This window comes from Physella acuta, unplaced genomic scaffold, assembly GCF_028476545.2.
Source record: "Physella acuta isolate Inbredline_101_S28 unplaced genomic scaffold, ASM2847654v3 ptg001374l, whole genome shotgun sequence".
In the NCBI taxonomy this organism is placed as follows: Eukaryota; Metazoa; Mollusca; class Gastropoda; family Physidae; genus Physella; species Physella acuta.
Window position 1 is genome coordinate 1 of NW_026732889.1, and position 17,386 is coordinate 17,386.

A 17,386-nucleotide genomic window follows, 5' to 3' on the forward strand; every position below is an offset into this window, starting at 1 on the left:
TTGCCCCTATTGAGGGTGACAAAAAAGTTCAACATTGAATGTGATTTTTGAGCTGCGATACTGAATTATACACAGTCGAGGTCGGTGTTTCCTCCATTTTTCTCCGGGAAGGGCACTTGAAGTTGTTTTTTTTTGTTTGTTTTTTTTTTTTTGGGGGGGGGGGGGGGCAGACACTGTTAAAAGTATATATTTTCTATATAAAATTCATTTCGTTTGGGTGGGGGGAGGGAGTGCCCCGAAGAGATACCTGGAAGAAACTCTGGTCGAGGTTTAGATAATATGATACTTTTTCTCACTTCACTAGTGATCAACGGCGTGCCCTGAGTTCGAATCCTGGTTCACCCAACTACGATGGGTACCCAACTGACCACACGATTTCTTCATATGCTGAGGTTACAGAAACAGGTGCATCTACTTCACTTGCTCCATGAACCGTTTGGTTCGAAAAAGGAAACTTTACTGGTGATTATCTGAACACTTCCAGAACCGAAGATTAAAACTAAAATTACGTTGGCCAATGTACCTTCAAGATATTCATAAAAGACATATTGATAAAGCCCTGTAGCTTCTCTATGTCTCTCCCTTTACATATTTCACATTTGTTGCGAAATTCTGAGTTTGTTTTTCTTAGCAATTCACTTGAATTCCACACTGTTTTTTTATCAAGTTAAAAGCATTTATTCACATATTTTATTATTTTCTTCCTTGCAAATTCTTACCGGAACATCTTGATCGCTACCACCACATTAGTAGCCTGCATTAGTTTTGCATTTGTTGTTGACTATATGCGAAAGGGCAGAATGTGAGGGCGACAGGAATTACGTACACTCAGGTATACGTCTACACCAACAAACTCATAGAGGTTAGGTATAACAGTCTGTTTAATCCAACGAATTTTCTTGTCCATTTACGCATCAACCTGTTCCTTTCTACTCCAATCTTCAACTGTCCTACCCATTTATTCCTACACACCTCATTATCTTTCGCTCACAACATAACCGCTATCACTCGACCAGTCGCTTCCCTTGTACCCTCGTTCACTCCGTACAACAACATACACGTCAACACAGCCGGCCTCGCTACAGAATATATACACACACACAGTGATCCGCCCCACGTATACACCTTTCATACATATTACATCACCACACAGAGATCATGTGCAAAATCCAAATAGTTGCATTAGGGTTCGTTGGGTTCTAATTAGTTTGTTTAACAACTGATACATGTAAGGGAATTTATAATCGGAATACACCAGTATATTCTACTCTATAAGAAAAATTCTTGTATGTACAGGGCCGGCGCTACCTATAAGGCGACCTAGGCGGTCGCCTAGGGCGCTATCCATAGTGGGGCGCAAAAATGTGTAATCTCCGTTTTTAAAAAGTACCTAATAACTTTATTTCTTTGATTACATTATATTAACTATAGACAGGGTATTATACAAAGGTGTAGCGATTTATTTCGGCGCCCAGGATGAATTACCAATTGTTGCGCCCCCTTCCCCAAATTGATTGTAGGAAAAAAAGTCACAGGAAAAAAAAAACACAGGAAAAAAAAAACACAGAAAAAAGTCACAGGAAAAAAAAGTCACAGGAAAAAAAGTCACAAATATATATTTGCATGATATTTGTTAATATTTTTATGTATTAAATATTAAGAGAGTGCAAATTAACTTAGGATTAATTAAATATAATGTAATGTGTGTAGGCTGTGTACGCATAGGAGTTTTTATAATTCATCAAAAAATATGTATTATGAAGTATGTAGATTGTGATTATTTTAAACTTAAGATTAGTAGCATTGAATAGAATACTTCCAAGTCCACGTTTTTCATCGTGTTTTTTTAGGCCTAAATACTTATATTAAATTACCGTGAAATGGTAAGTTCATCTGACTTGCTGCCCTCAACTCATAGCAACAATAGTTATGTTTAGTTCAACCACCTTTACTGCCCACATTTATCACGCTCATTACATAACAAAACTTAGGATCAAAACAGAAAGCCGACAAGGTTCAAAGGCTGTCATTGACGCATAACGTCAACAACACAAAATATGTTCGGACAATGCCTACTGAGGAGAGGCCGACCAGAGAATAGCCTACGGCAAAATGTGCCTAAATTTCTTTTATAATTAACTTTTCTGCCGCCTATTTAACTAAATACGTAACAAAAGTTGAGATTGTTGTGTTAATTATCTTAGAGTATTTTTACTTACAATTGTTATAAATTATAATGCTTTTAACGTCTATAAACAATTTATGCTATAAAAAAATACAACCCACAACAATAAACATACAAAATTTTACAATTCTTAACAAATTAATAATAATATTTCTAAAAAGATTTTTGTGACTTTTTTTCTGTGACTTTATTTCTGTGACATTTTTCCGATAAAATTTTTCCACTGTGACTTTTTTTCTGTGACTTTTTTCCGTTCACCCCCAAATTAGGTCCAAATGGCCTATATAGGCCTTATAGGTATTCGCGGTGGTGAAAATACCCCCACCGCCTCCCTGATTTCAATATAATGTGATTACGCTTCGACACCGGAATTAGTAGAAACGAAGAAGACACGAAAAAATTAGATTTAGATTTTGAAGTCTACTCGTAACGTTTATGCAATTGATAATAATTTAATAAGTCACTTTAAATTTATTGTTTTCTTATGCATATGTTTTTGCAATTAATTTGTGTGAAAGGGGGCGTTTTAATAAGTTTTGTCTAGGGCGCTAAATAACCTGGCGAATGTAGTGAAAAGTGAAAACTAACACGAAAAAAGCGCTATAGAGGAAACAGCGAGCAAGGGAGACAACAATGTTCTCAATGTTCTCCAGCATACGACCTCACGCAGTGCGTGCCGTCAACTACGTCACCGGTGTAAGCTCCTGCAGTCATGCTACAGCTAAATGCCACGCCCTTCCGTCTTCGGTGAGTTAAAAAACTGTATCGATGACACGTGAACCAGATACCCCCTGCCGATGCGGCGTACGGGTGTCATGTGATTTATCGCTATTTATAGTTTTGAGGCAGAATATTGAGTCTAAAACAACCTGTTATGATATCCTTAGCTCTGATAATCGATCTCATAGACTTATACGAGTCTTTCAATGGGAAAACTAAAAAACAACATATAGATCTAAGGGGTCATCCATAAAAGACGTCACGCTTTTTACCTCCTCCCCTCCGTCACTCATCGTCACAAAAGGCCAGACCCCCCTACAATGACGTCACACATCAGCTTACCCCCCCCCCCCCTCCCCCTTTGAATTTTTCTTAAAACATCGATATTTTCCAAAACTCTTGTCTGAACTCTATCAATTAAAGAGTATTTTAATCACTTTCTTTTACAATTTATTAATAACGTTTCTAAAACGCGAAATAACGGCTAAAATACGTTTTCTAACATTGTTTTTTTTATAATGCTAAAGTGTGACGTCACACCATCTGAACCCCCCCCCCCCCCACCTCCCCTTCGGCACACACCATCAAAAAAATTGCGAAACCTTCCCCCCCTTCGAGTGTGACGTCATTTATGGACGATCACTAACTCAAGTAAAGATTTGTTGACATAGAACAACCCAAAGTAGTAAAGCACCTTCTCGGTCCAAACGGCAGGTGAAGTAGAGTTCCAGTAAGTGACCTTGTCATACGAAGGGATAGTGTTGTCAGCACTATGCCCAGCCGCCTTTACCTTCCCTAAAGTGGACTCGTACGGCCTCGAGTGCGTGTCCCGAACTTGAGACTTTTGGATGAGCAGTCAAACGTTCTAACATTTGGCCACACCGTCCCAACCCTAAGTAAAAGGCATGTTGATGTATTTGTGTGTTTGTGTGTGCAGATTTTTGGATTTTCGACACAGACCCATTAGACGAACAATATTATCTACACACCTTAAAGCTAAAGACTGAATGTCACATCAGGATTTTGACACACCCAACCCAGTCTACATCAGACATGACCTATAAATAACCCCACAAGTGTGACGAATCAGGGGGGTGGGGAGTCGTCTGTAACTGGCGTCACGCGACTTTAGTCGAATGTTACCTCCCCACCTACTGTTGCTAAAATGCCAGAACTCTTCTAAAATGACGTCACAAGTCTTTACCCCCCTCTCCAAAAAGTTACAAAAAAAATTTATACACTTCTTTTTTTTTTTTTTTTTATTCTTAGAGTTATTACCAAAAAACTGCCCCGTCGCATTTTTTGGACCAACCCACGTTGCACACAGTGGCGTAGGCAGGGGGGCCATAGACCCCTCGGTATATAGAAAAAGTATGAGGGGGGGTGCAAATCGAAAGTTTGTTCCAGGGTAAAAATTGGACCCCCCCCCTTGAGACGATCCTGGCTACGCCACTGGTTGCACATAAATCTGACCCTTCCCCCATCTTGTTATAACCCCCAACCCACGTGGTATAACCCCCCCCCCCAATAACCCAACCCATGTGACGTAACGCTGTAATGCTTTTGTACAAAGCTTGGCCTTATTACGGGCGTGTCCGTACTAAATATAGACCCAAGCTCCGAAGTGAAGAGGATTTTGTTCATTCCGCCCCTCCACCCCTCACACAACACAAAAGTTTGGTTATAAATACATTTTATTGTCTGCTCGTTGTTATTGATTTCTCTAGTACAAAAAAAAAAAAAAAAAAAACTAATTAAAATATTTTTTTTTTACACTTTACATAGAATTTGAGACATTTTAACAATTAGATAGTATTGAAAAAATTATTAAAACCTACACTACCAATCACACAAAACAATAATTTTTTTTAAAACAGTACAAATGGTAAAAACATAATTGATTAAAATTGATTTAAAAATTAATACATCAATTTTTAGAATGGTGAAGATATAACTACTTACAATTGTAAAATTACAACTTAAAATATTTAAAACAGTACAAGTGTAAGCATTATCTAGAGATTACAAAAATTAATAAAAGCTTTGGTCATGTAAAGAAGAAAACCAATCCTCGTCAAAATGCTGAATTAAAGACAATATGACATCAACAAACTAGAAGATAAAGACCAGTTACTATTATTTTCTTATTTTCTTTTAACTTTTATAAAGAGTAAAATAAAAAGAGTTAAAAAAAAATTAAGTTAAAAAAAAAATAACTTTTCGGAAAAAAAATGAAACAAATGAAAAAGTTTGCAGATGAAGTGAACTCGTATAACATTGCAGATGATTCCCCTGAAATGGCAGTGTATGATGTACCCAAGTTCTGGACGGCAGATAAAATTGGAATGTGAGGGAATCATCTCATAACAAGATGTGTGACTGATACAATGTTTTAATACTCAATTTGTGAATAAAATACCAATGGTCTATTAAAGCATGATGAATTAGTTGTCCTAACATAATTAGTTTATGAATAAATTACCGACCAAATTGTCCATGAATTATAATAGCTCCACCTTCAAAGGATTTACAAAGTTTATTACACGAGTTTCATTACATAAAAATGATTTAAAATCAATTAATAATATATTGAGATTGTAATTAAAAGTTACAAAATTATTCAAGTGTATTAACTGTCTTATAATTTCTTTCATTAATGCACTATCTAAGAATAAAATATCCATCATATAAGTAATATTGAACTAAGTGCAATGGCCTTGGTCTCTCAGTAATAAAGTGCTGCACCAAGTTAACATTTAAGTATCTACAACAGTAAAAACTATGAGCATTGGCCTTGATCTATCTGCAATAAAGTGATGCTTGCATATGAAAGAATACTGAGTGTTATACTACCAAATGTATATAGCTGCTTTAATGTAAGTAAACATTTGATTCCATTCAAAAATACATTCCACAAAATGGGTATTCAGTGTAAAAATAGTGGTCATTGCATGTCTATAGCATTGCTACACTAATCAGCAGTATTTTAAAAATGTAAACATGATGAGACAACAGATGAAGCGTATGCTTGTAAATGCAAGTTTGTTATGAAGTTTGATAAAAAAAAACACAGCATGGTTGCTATGAATATGGAAAAATCTACTAACAATTCTACTTTTTATTAAATTTGTGTGTATGTGTGTATTAATTATTAAAAAAGAAATTTAAAAATTAGAAGTTTGTGGCCAGAGAACATTAGGGTCATATCTTTCTGTTTTAATTCTAACCATTCGTACAAAAATTGTGAAATCGGACTTCCTATGGCTTGATATTATAAACATATTGTGCTAATAGATTACTCAAACCCACTTGCATTGAACACAAATATTGTAAAAATAGACTTCCCAATGCCATATTATGAACAAATTGTGCTACTAGATTACTCAAACCCACAAATATTGTGACAATCGTTTCAACAGAGATTCAATATCTCTCCCTTAAGTACCAAATTACTGCTAAGGTTTACAGGTTTTCAACTCTCCCTAGTGTTGACCCACCTCAGTGACAGACCAGTGTGTGTGAACTAAGATTTGGCACCACACCAAACAACTCCACATGAGACAAAACATTGAGAACATCACTGATAACATCTGTATCCAGCCAGGCCATGCTTTATGAATGGATATTGATTCAAGAACAAAGAGACCAACCTAGGATCCATAAGGCTGTAATTATATACAAGCGCTGACACTTGTAACAGTGGCATTCATCTCACAGGCTGAAAATCTTTGTCTCAATCGGCTTGCTCCACTCTACTTCCCCTGCTAATTGAATTAACCCAGGGGGAGCCTCACTTGAGATTACATAGTGTTGAAAATATTATGCAAGTTTTCAAAAATTAGCATTGAAAATGTGAGTTGGTTTTTTTTTAAAGCTTAAAATTCTACGAAAAAACAAGATGAAACAACACAATAGATGAATTAGCCGAAACGAAAAATGTCTGATCCATTACGATAGATGACTGAACCATTACAAAGGTGACTGAAACAATACAAAAGATGACTGATATATAAGAAAAAACTGCACAAGAGACAACCATTGTTTTGAGCTAACTCTAGTACACCAGAAGACCTCGAAAAAGTGGTTTCCCTAAAGTTGTCGTTTTGGAGTGTTTAGTTTTGAAATTATGAATTAAATTACTTCAATTTAAACTTCCTTCTTGTAAAAGAAGACACATCTTACAACTTAAGTGTTGTAGTTCAGTTTTTTTTGTGTGCACATCTTTGTTTATCACATGAGCACTGTTTAGTGCTTTAAGTGTTTCAATTTGTTTGCCATGTAACATAATGATTGTATCATATAGAGTAGAATTAAAAAGGAGAGAACAGCATGCCATTTTATAAGGAGAGATAGCCGGATGATGTAATTTAAAGAGTGATATTGAAATAGCAAAAAAGGGAGACGATATAGTGACAACTAAAGGGACAATATTCATATGAACAGACAAGAAAGACTATGATTTTTTAAGCTTCAAATCTTGAAAATAAAGGTACATAAACATAGGCCTACACTATACCTTCAAATATAATAAAACTTAACATTTTAACCCAATACAAACAAGTCTTATGCAGGGCGATGTAAAACAACATTAAAAAAAATGCATAATGGCTTTAAAGGGTTAACTACATGCTCAAATTGCTTCTACATAACAGTAACAAACCGTGTATAAAACTGACTCATCCCCCTATTGATGTTTGCCTGCCTTGTGACCATCAATACTGTACTAAGGTTCTAGAAATTTTTCTACTGCTTCGACTGCTGTATCAAGCTAAAAACACGGCCGCCATTTTTTTCAACCTCACGTGAAATCACAGAGCAGATAAATATCTGATAAAATCACCGTACAGTCTTATCTTTGAAGATATTTACAGCAAAATAGACAAGCAACAAATTGACATTCTCTGACATTTACATAAAAAGAGCCAGGCAGTAAAAGGTATTGATGAAACCAAGCATTGACTGCATAATAGCAGATGGCTGACGTGCAGCTTCAGATAATTGGCCGTCAAATTGTTGCGCCACTTATGTTAAAACATACAAGGCATCAGGGAGCCATGGCGGTCACACCTGTTTTCTTGTCTTCTTCCTTCACACCCAATGGGGAATGTAGACCTAACACACCCAGACCTATGGGGAATGTAGACCTAACACACCCAGACCTATGGGGAATGTAGACCTCACACACCAGGACCTATGGGGAATGTAGACCTAACACACCAGGACCTATGGGGAATGTAGACCTAACATACCCAGACCCATGGTGAATGTAGACCTAACACACCCAGACCTATGGGGAATGTAGACCTAACACACCCAGACCTATGGGGAATGTAGACCTAACACACCCAGACCTATGGGAAATGTAGACCTCACACATCCAGACCTATGGGGAATGTAGACCTAACATACCCAGACCCATGGGGAATGTAGACCTAACACACCCAGACCTATGGGGAATGTAGACCTAACACACCCAGACCTATGGGGAATGTAGACCCAACACAACCAGACCTATGGGGAATGTAGACCTAACACAACTTGACCTATGGGGGAATGTAGACCTAACACACCCAGACCTATGGGGAATGTAGACCTAACACACCCAGACCTATGGGGAATGTAGATCTAACACACCCAGACCTATGGGGAATGTAGACCTAACACACCCAGACCTATGGGGAATGTAGACCTAACACACCCAGACCTATGGGGAATGTAGATCTAACACACCCAGACCTATGGGGAATGTAGACCTTACACACCCAGATCTATGGGGAATGTAGACCTAACACACCAGGACCTATGGGGAATGTAGACCTAACACACCAGGACCTATGGGGAATGTAGACCTAACATACCCAGACCTATGGGGAATGTAGACCTAACACACCCAGATCTATGGTGAATGTAGACCTAACACACCCAGACCTATGGGGAATGTAGACCTAACACCCAGACCTATGGAAAATGTAGACCTAACACACCCAGACCTATGGGGAATGTAGACCTAACACACCCAGACCCATGGGGAATGTAGACCTAACACACCAGGACCTATGGGGAATGTAGACCTCACACACCAGGACCTATGGGGAATGTAGACCTAACACACCAGGACCTATGGGGAATGTAGACCTAACACACCAGGACCTATGGGGAATGTAGACCTCACACACCAGGACCTATGGGGAATGTAGACCTAACACACCAGGACCTATGGGGAATGTAGACCTAACACACCAGGACCTATGGGGAATGTAGACCTAACACACCAGGACCTATGGGGAATGTAGACCTAACACACCCAGATCTATGGTGAATGTAGACCTAACACACCCAGACCTATGGGGAATGTAGACCTAACACCCAGACCTATGGGAAATGTAGACCTAACACACCCAGACCTATGGGGAATGTAGACCTAACACACCCAGACCCATGGGGAATGTAGACCTAACACACCAGGACCTATGGGGAATGTAGACCTAACACACCAGGACCTATGGGGAAAGTAGACCTAACATACCCAGACCTATGGGGAATGTAGACCTAACACACCCAGATCTATGGTGAATGTAGACCTAACACACCCAGACCTATGGGGAATGTAGACCTAACACCCAGACCTATGGGAAATGTAGACCTAACACACCCAGACCTATGGGGAATGTAGACCTCACACACCAGGACCTATGGGGAATGTAGACCTAACACACCAGGACCTATGGGGAATGTAGACCTAACATACCCAGACCTATGGGGAATGTAGACCTAACACACCCAGACCTATGGGAAATGTAGACCTAATACACCCAGACCTATGGGGAATGTAGACCTAACACACCAGGACCTATGGGGAATGTAGACCTAACATACCCAGACCTATGGGGAATGTAGACCTAACACACCCAGACCTATGGGGAATGTAGACCTCACACACCAGGACCTATGGGGAATGTAGACCTAACACACCAGGACCTATGGGGAATGTAGACCTAACACACCCAGACCTATAGGGAATGTGCAACAGACCTCACTCACAAAAACTACTTTTTAGAGTGTTTTAGAGGGATGCAAAACCAACATTTTTTTTAGAGAGGTACATTCAGAACTCAAACTTCACAACTCTAGTCAGAGTAAAAGCAAAACTAAATCCTGTCCGGTTAACAAAACCTAACAGTTAAAAAAAAATGTTTATCCTACATTTTGATTTTTTAAAATATAATAAGAATTTAAAAAAAAGAGACCCAACTTATAAAGAATTACATTTAGATTCAATTTTAAAAATGAAGAAAGTAAGTTAAAAAGATGGTTGAAATAAAATGGCTTAAGTGGTTTCTTACAGCTAAAAGAGATGAAAATGTCCTAATAAAATGTGCAACAAGTAGAATGTTTACAGTCTGGAGGATGCATCAATACAATAAAGGTGTGGGTTGATTGTAATGTTACAGGCTGCCTTTGTTCAATCTTACAATTGATATGGCCACGCCTACGAATGAATTATGTGTAATTTAGAAAATGGGAAGATGGTGGAGAATAAGTTATATCTATATGATAAGTTGTATGGTATGTTGTGGCATCACTAGGTTGGGTGTCACCCCCACCCCCCTCCAACAATTTGGATTTTTGATTTGGTGTCACTCCCCCTCCCCTGATTTTTTTTAAAATGGGTAAATAATTGTTTTCGACAATGATATTTATAATTTTTTATCTGGTCGCACCCCTAAATAATGTCACCCGGTGTAGACCCCGACCCACGCCATGTCCCGCTACTCGTTGTATGGTTGATCGTATTGTTATTTGAATGGTACGTTATATGGTATGTATTATGGTAGGCTGTATAGTACATTGTATTGTAAGTTACGTGGTATGCTACCAACAACGCTATACTGATACTGTCAGGAGGTTTTAATACTAGGTAAGGATCAACACAAACTCCTCAACAAACATGCTGTCAACATTTCAGCTTGACACATCCACTCAACAGAGATTACATTTTGAATACAACAAATATCAGATCAAAGTGACAAAAAAGAACAATTTGCCTCACTTTCTAAGCTTGCGTGCCTGGTTATAAAAAATTGTGTGGTATAACAAAGTGTGGAAGGATTCTTTAGAAAAATCTATCTGGTGAGATAGAAAAAAAAATGAACACATTGAAATTGCAGATCTATGACACACCTAGTGGAGAATAAGATACAAAAACAAAAAAATAGTTTTTTAAAAAAGTAGTGTTTACAGACATAATGCCAATTCAAAATTATTTTATATATATCTACATCCCTATATATTAGCCAACTTTTTTTAAAAACTTTTTTTTTTTAACTTCTAAAAATATATAAAATAATTTTAAAACCAAATATCTATTCAGTTTACCTTTTTTTGAGCTTTAAACATAAATAAGTATAAATAAATTAAATAAAAATAGTACATGGATACATTGCTTTAAAAGCCACAGAATGTCAAACTAGTGATCCATTAAGAATGATAACTCAGACCTTTGCAAACTATTTAAGTCAAAGAATTATTTGTGTAGAATGTTTTCATCAGGTGGATAAAATTCATCTTCTAACCTCTTGTAAATAACCTACACTGAAAGAGTTCAATACAAAAAATCAACAGTCCCCCAGCAACATTTGAATCTACTTTTTCAAACACCATCTCAGTGAAAGCTTCCAGAAGAGTTTGGTATCTGTTTAAATTGTCTACACAAATGTCAAATGTTCAGTGCTCTAAGAAACTTTTAAAGCATCTCTTACTTAAAGGAAACCATTAACTATAATGGACAGCTGGAGAAAATACACATTGATGACATAATTTTCATTAGCACGAGTAAAACTAATTCAAGGCCTAGACAGACAGCTGTAGAGCCTAGACAGACACCTGTAGAGCCTAGACAGACACCTATGACAGACACCTGTAGAGCCTAGACAGACAGCTGTAGAGCCTAGACAGACACCTGTACAGCCTAGACAGACAGCTGTAGAGCCTAGACAGACACCTGTACAGCCTAGACAGACAGCTGTAGAGCCTAGACAGACACCTGTACAGCCTAGACAGACACCTGTAGAGCCTAGACAGACACCTGTAGAGCCTAGACAGACACCTGTAGAGCCTAGACAGACACCTATGACAGACAGCTGTAGAGCCTAGACAGACAGCTGTAGAGCCTAGACAGACACCTGTACAGCCTAGACAGACACCTGTAGAGCCTAGACAGACACCTATGACAGACAGCTGTAGAGCCTAGACAGACACCTGTACAGCCTAGACAGACACCTGTAGAGCCTAGACAGACACCTGTAGAGCCTAGACAGACAGCTGTAGAGCCTAGACAGACACCTGTAGAGCCTAGACAGACACCTGTAGAGCCTAGACAGACACCTGTAGAGCCTAGACAGACACCTGTAGAGCCTAGACAGACACCTATGACAGACACCTGTAGAGCCTAGACAGACAGCTGTAGAGCCTAGACAGACACCTGTAGAGCCTAGACAGACACCTGTAGAGCCTAGACAGACACCTATGACAGACACCTGTACAGCCTAGACAGACACCTGTAGAGCCTAGACAGACACCTATGACAGACAGCTGTAGAGCCTAGACAGACACCTGTACAGCCTAGACAGACACCTGTAGAGCCTAGACAGACACCTGTAGAGCCTAGACAGACAGCTGTAGAGCCTAGACAGACACCTGTAGAGCCTAGACAGACACCTGTAGAGCCTAGACAGACACCTGTAGAGCCTAGACAGACACCTGTAGAGCCTAGACAGACACCTATGACAGACACCTGTAGAGCCTAGACAGACAGCTGTAGAGCCTAGACAGACACCTGTAGAGCCTAGACAGACACCTGTAGAGCCTAGACAGACACCTATGACAGACACCTGTAGAGCCTAGACAGACACCTGTATAGAAATGCATATTTGAACAATCACAGGTTATAATAGATCTATATTTACAATTTAATTTGAATTACCATATATATATTAATAGCTCAAGATAAGCGTATGCTATTTACAATTTAAATATTTACACACACACAAACATATTTTTAATAACTTTTTTTTGCAATCATGTTTATAAAAAAAAATGTAACAAAAGTATAAAAAAAAACCAAACAAGTATTCTACTATACAATGGTACTGTAGAAACAAAACTAGTTACAAATTCACTAACTCTAATATAGCAAAACATGCCTCAACACTTGAAAAACTCTCAGATTGACATCAAAAGAAAGAATTACACATGAAAATACTCAAGTACATTTTCTGTTGTAAACTAGCAGTCAGTCTAACAATATTAAGAGTTTAAAACATAAAATATAACTATTACTTGTTCAAAAATTTGAACGACAGTAGTTTTTATTCTAGTTACAATTATATATTTTTTTTAAAAACATACACTTTAATTTCAGTATATAATCACTTTGTTGATTGGGTTGGACATAATTTCTATTGATTTGTCAACTATAGTCAAACTACTGTGGTTTAGAAATCAATCAACACAAATGTAGATTTTATTTGTGAAAGACCTCATCATCTACACAGATTCCCATTTTTAATTTACACAATAAAAGATCCCCTTATAACTTAATCTACACAATAAATGATCCCCTTAGAACTAAATCTACACAATAAAAGATCCCCTTATAACTTAATCTACACACTGAAGGATCCCTGCCATACAATGAATGACACCCTTACAATTTCATTCAACAAGCTGAATCCCCACACTCCCAATATAAACTAAAAAATTATGTATTATTTTATAATCATATAGGATTTTATGGCTAATACATGGTTCTTTTTTATTAAACACCTGAAATTTTAACCTTACCTCAGAACAAGCAATTGAAATATTTTGTAAAAAAAAACACTTTGGGCTAAACCACTGGGGAGGAATGATGGATAAGTGGAATGGTTGTTTCATGTTCACGGACTTACAATTAATTATTTAGTATTCCTTCTTGACCAATCACTCAAATTGATTACTTTTATTTTGATTATTTTATTGCTGCAAATACATTTTTATAGTATGTTTTTGTCTTGAGTTAAATAATTTCTCAGAAGACAAAAAGTGGAAATTCAACAATGTTAAAAGAGTAAGAAGTTATTTATTTGTTTCAGATCTATTACGTGGTCAGACAATGCCAGACGCAGGCTACATGCCCTGGCTGCAGGCTACACCCCCTGACCAGACAATGCCAGACGCAGGCTACATCCCCTGGCTGCAGACTACATGCCCTGGTCAGACAATGCCAGACGCAGGCTACATCCCCTGGCTGCAGACTACATGCCCTGGTCAGACAATGCCAGACGCAGGCTACATCCCCTGGCTGCAGACTACATCCCCTGGCTGGACATGCCTATGCCGGGAAACAGGAAGAGATGTGGCTGCCTGAGGGTGCTCTTGTACTCCGACATCTGGGACATGCTGTTCATCTCCTTCAGGTTACACTCAGACACCTTGCGGCTCACTACATGGTTCACCTGCAGGGGAGGGGAGGGTCAATTACTGCTCAGGTTAGGTTAGGATCAAGTTTGGATTCTTAATAACTAGTTCTAGTGTGCTGTGTTCTAAAAGTCTTATACAAGGGTACATGTATTGTACAAAATGACTGCACGGCAGTTAAAAACTACTGCGATGCCGTGCAACCGCGCAGCTTAGAGGGACGCAGCCCCCCTCCCCTTGGGTCTGGGCCCGGGGAAGCCGCCCCACCCACCCTAACTTACTACGTCTATGATGACTTAGTAAACAAACAAAAACTTTCTGAAACATCACATGGAAAGTACCAACATACCCTATTTAGCATGGCGCATATATCTTCATTTTTAGCGTAGCGCATGAAGACTTGGACTATGGCCTCAATGTACCAGGATCCTCTGGCCCTGTTTCTCCATGCGTAATAACCTGAGCGAGGGGAATAATAGGTCAAATCAAAACAACTAAAACTAGACACATATAATCAATACAGTCCTAGCAGTCTAATCTATCATTTACTGGGAAAGTGGTGAAAGTTAAAGAGGATAATAGTCATGGTCAAAATTTTCAAAGAAAATTGTTTAAAGAATCAGGTTCAAGCTGAAATATTTTGAATGATTCCTAAACATTTGTGAGGATGTATTTAGAATGCAAGCAAATTTGTTTTAAACAAACAGGTTGACTGAAAAATTAACAAATGTGAAATGTATTGCCTCAATACTAGAAGACACTTCAATAAATGGAATCAGCTGACAGTGTAGGGGCAACAAAAGATGACAGATGAGCATGTCTGACTCGTATGTCTGACAAACTTACCTGTCTGTGTGGGGTAACAGATGAGCATGTCTGACATAGAAGGCAACTGACAGCCAGAACGAACTGGCACACCGCCACCATCAGGTTCGTCCATCTGGACGCCCTTGTCCAGAAATCCTGAAAAACAAGATTTAAAATTATGCAACAAGTTTGGGATATTGTTTTGAAACAGCTTTGTCATTTTCTTTAGATACTATATATATGTCAACATTAGGGAGGTGGCATTACTTATTTATTGATGGTTCACTTCACCCCTATCTATTTACCTTTACTTTTTCTATCTATATGTTTAATATTGTAAGATTGAGAAGATGGCTGCAGTGGTAAATGAAGGGAATGGCAGATGAGGATACAGACTGGGCCCACAAAGACCAAGGGTGTGGAATGCTTAGTATAACAACAGCTAGATAAGATCTGGATGTTGCTTGAGATATTTCAGTAGGAGGCTACACGAACATTCCCTGCCTTATGTAGCAGTATGATAAACAAATTATATATTTTGGTCAATTCTATTTCTTAAAAACAAACACAAAAAAGTTTGAAACTTAAAAGGGACATGCATTTTTTTCCATAATATTTCCATCTTAAAGATATGTATGGATTCTACTTTGGTTTTAAATATTTTTTGCTAACATGGCATAAATAAATAATTTTTCTCTGGCCCATATACTTTGAACTTCATTCTCCTGCCATACATTCAGCCTCAACCAATGTCTCAGTGGGGGTGCTGGACACACATGTCGAGGACAGTGTTTCTTCCAGACTTTTTTCCCTGGGGGGGGGGGGGGGGGGGGGGGGGGCACTTGATATTTTGGAGGGGGGGGGGGGGCAGTCTACATTTTCGGGGAGGGGGGGCGTACACAAGTAAAAGTATATGACTATATAAATTCCATATTGTTGGGGGGGGGGGGGGAGAGAGACAGAGGCGTAGCGACCCTTTCCGGCGCCCGTGGCGAACCATCCATTTTGCGCCTCTTGCAACTATATATATATATATAGTTATTCAAGTTGGTGAACCCCCCCCCACCCAAACAGTTGGAAAGGTATGTGGTGCTCTTAACCACACACTATTCATAAAGGTTTCTATTGTGGTGGTTCACAATTGATGTCTAATTGTATATATAATTCAATACCCTACTTAAAATGAGCTTTTTTAAAAACCCTTTTTGGCGCCCCCTTAGGGGTCGGCGCCCGGGGCGGCCGCCCCACCCGCCCTCCTCTAGCTACGCCACTGGGGGAAGAAACTGTTCGAGGACCACTGCTCATCTCTCTACTACAGTTCATACAACTACTGGCATCCCTGGCCCATAACCGCGGCCTTCCCATGATGCCTTTTTGTCCAAAGTGAGGTTGTCACTCACGCCTCGAGGCTAGTCGCGGCCACACATTTCAACCCCATTTCTCTAATGCCGTCATATCTGGCTGGGGCTAGTCCCCCATCTCCCGGCATGCTCACCAAAGGTCAAACCTCTCAGGCGACACGGCGCGAAAACCCGTGTCCGCCAGAGGGCGCTGGGAGGTTCGGCTGACGCAACAAGTCTATCGTGCCGGTCTCCGCCGCTCCTCCTATAAAGCAGAGGTGCTCATTATCCGTCCATTACTAAATGGGTTGGGCCACGCCCTGTCACGCTGCTGAGGCAATATTGATTTTTATTTTCAGCGAAGAAGAGCTCCTGTTGCTGTGAGCCTTCCAGAGGAGGAGGGGAAGGGGGGGGGGGGTGAAACACACCGGCTGTAAACATTATCAGCAGTATGCCTTACTCCCACCCCTTGCAAGGGCTTACGGCTGTTTATATTTTATTCAAACAAAAAAAAAAAAAAAGATTAAATGTCAAAGTTTAAAAAGTGTAACCCAAGAAGCCTAAAGGACACGAAAAAATAAAAAAAAATAAAAACCGATCAACACTGAACAAAGGGAAAGTAGCCAGAAGGACCGGGTAACCTTACAAAGTGCTCTCCCTTTAATGTCATGGCTTCACCCCCACTCCCTTCTCCCAGTTCGATCTTCGCCAACCGCCATAATCGCCCAAGCTATTACCAATCGACCTCACCCAGCTCTCTAATAGAAGCTAAGGTAAAATCATAGACTTCCACCTAGGCATTAATTAGCCGGAGCGTTGATGAAACGTGGCACCCAACAACTTAGACTCGGCTCAAGATGGAAACAACGACGTACCG

The 17,386-nt window shown here is 39.2% G+C and overlaps 1 protein-coding gene across 1 annotated transcript in view; it reads right to left on the minus strand.

The window, feature by feature from the left end:
- Window positions 1-14,253: 14,253 nt before the first annotated feature.
- LOC131927119 (uncharacterized) overlaps window positions 14,254-17,386 on the minus strand; it is a 39,023-nt gene continuing 35,890 nt past the window's right edge. Inside the window, exons 8-10 of the mRNA XM_059282786.1 lie at window positions 15,209-15,325; window positions 14,712-14,821; window positions 14,254-14,400 (exon numbers count right to left, since the gene is read on the minus strand). Coding sequence (XP_059138769.1) covers window positions 14,254-14,400; window positions 14,712-14,821; window positions 15,209-15,325 — 374 coding nt within the window. The remainder of the gene's footprint in view (window positions 14,401-14,711; window positions 14,822-15,208; window positions 15,326-17,386) is intronic.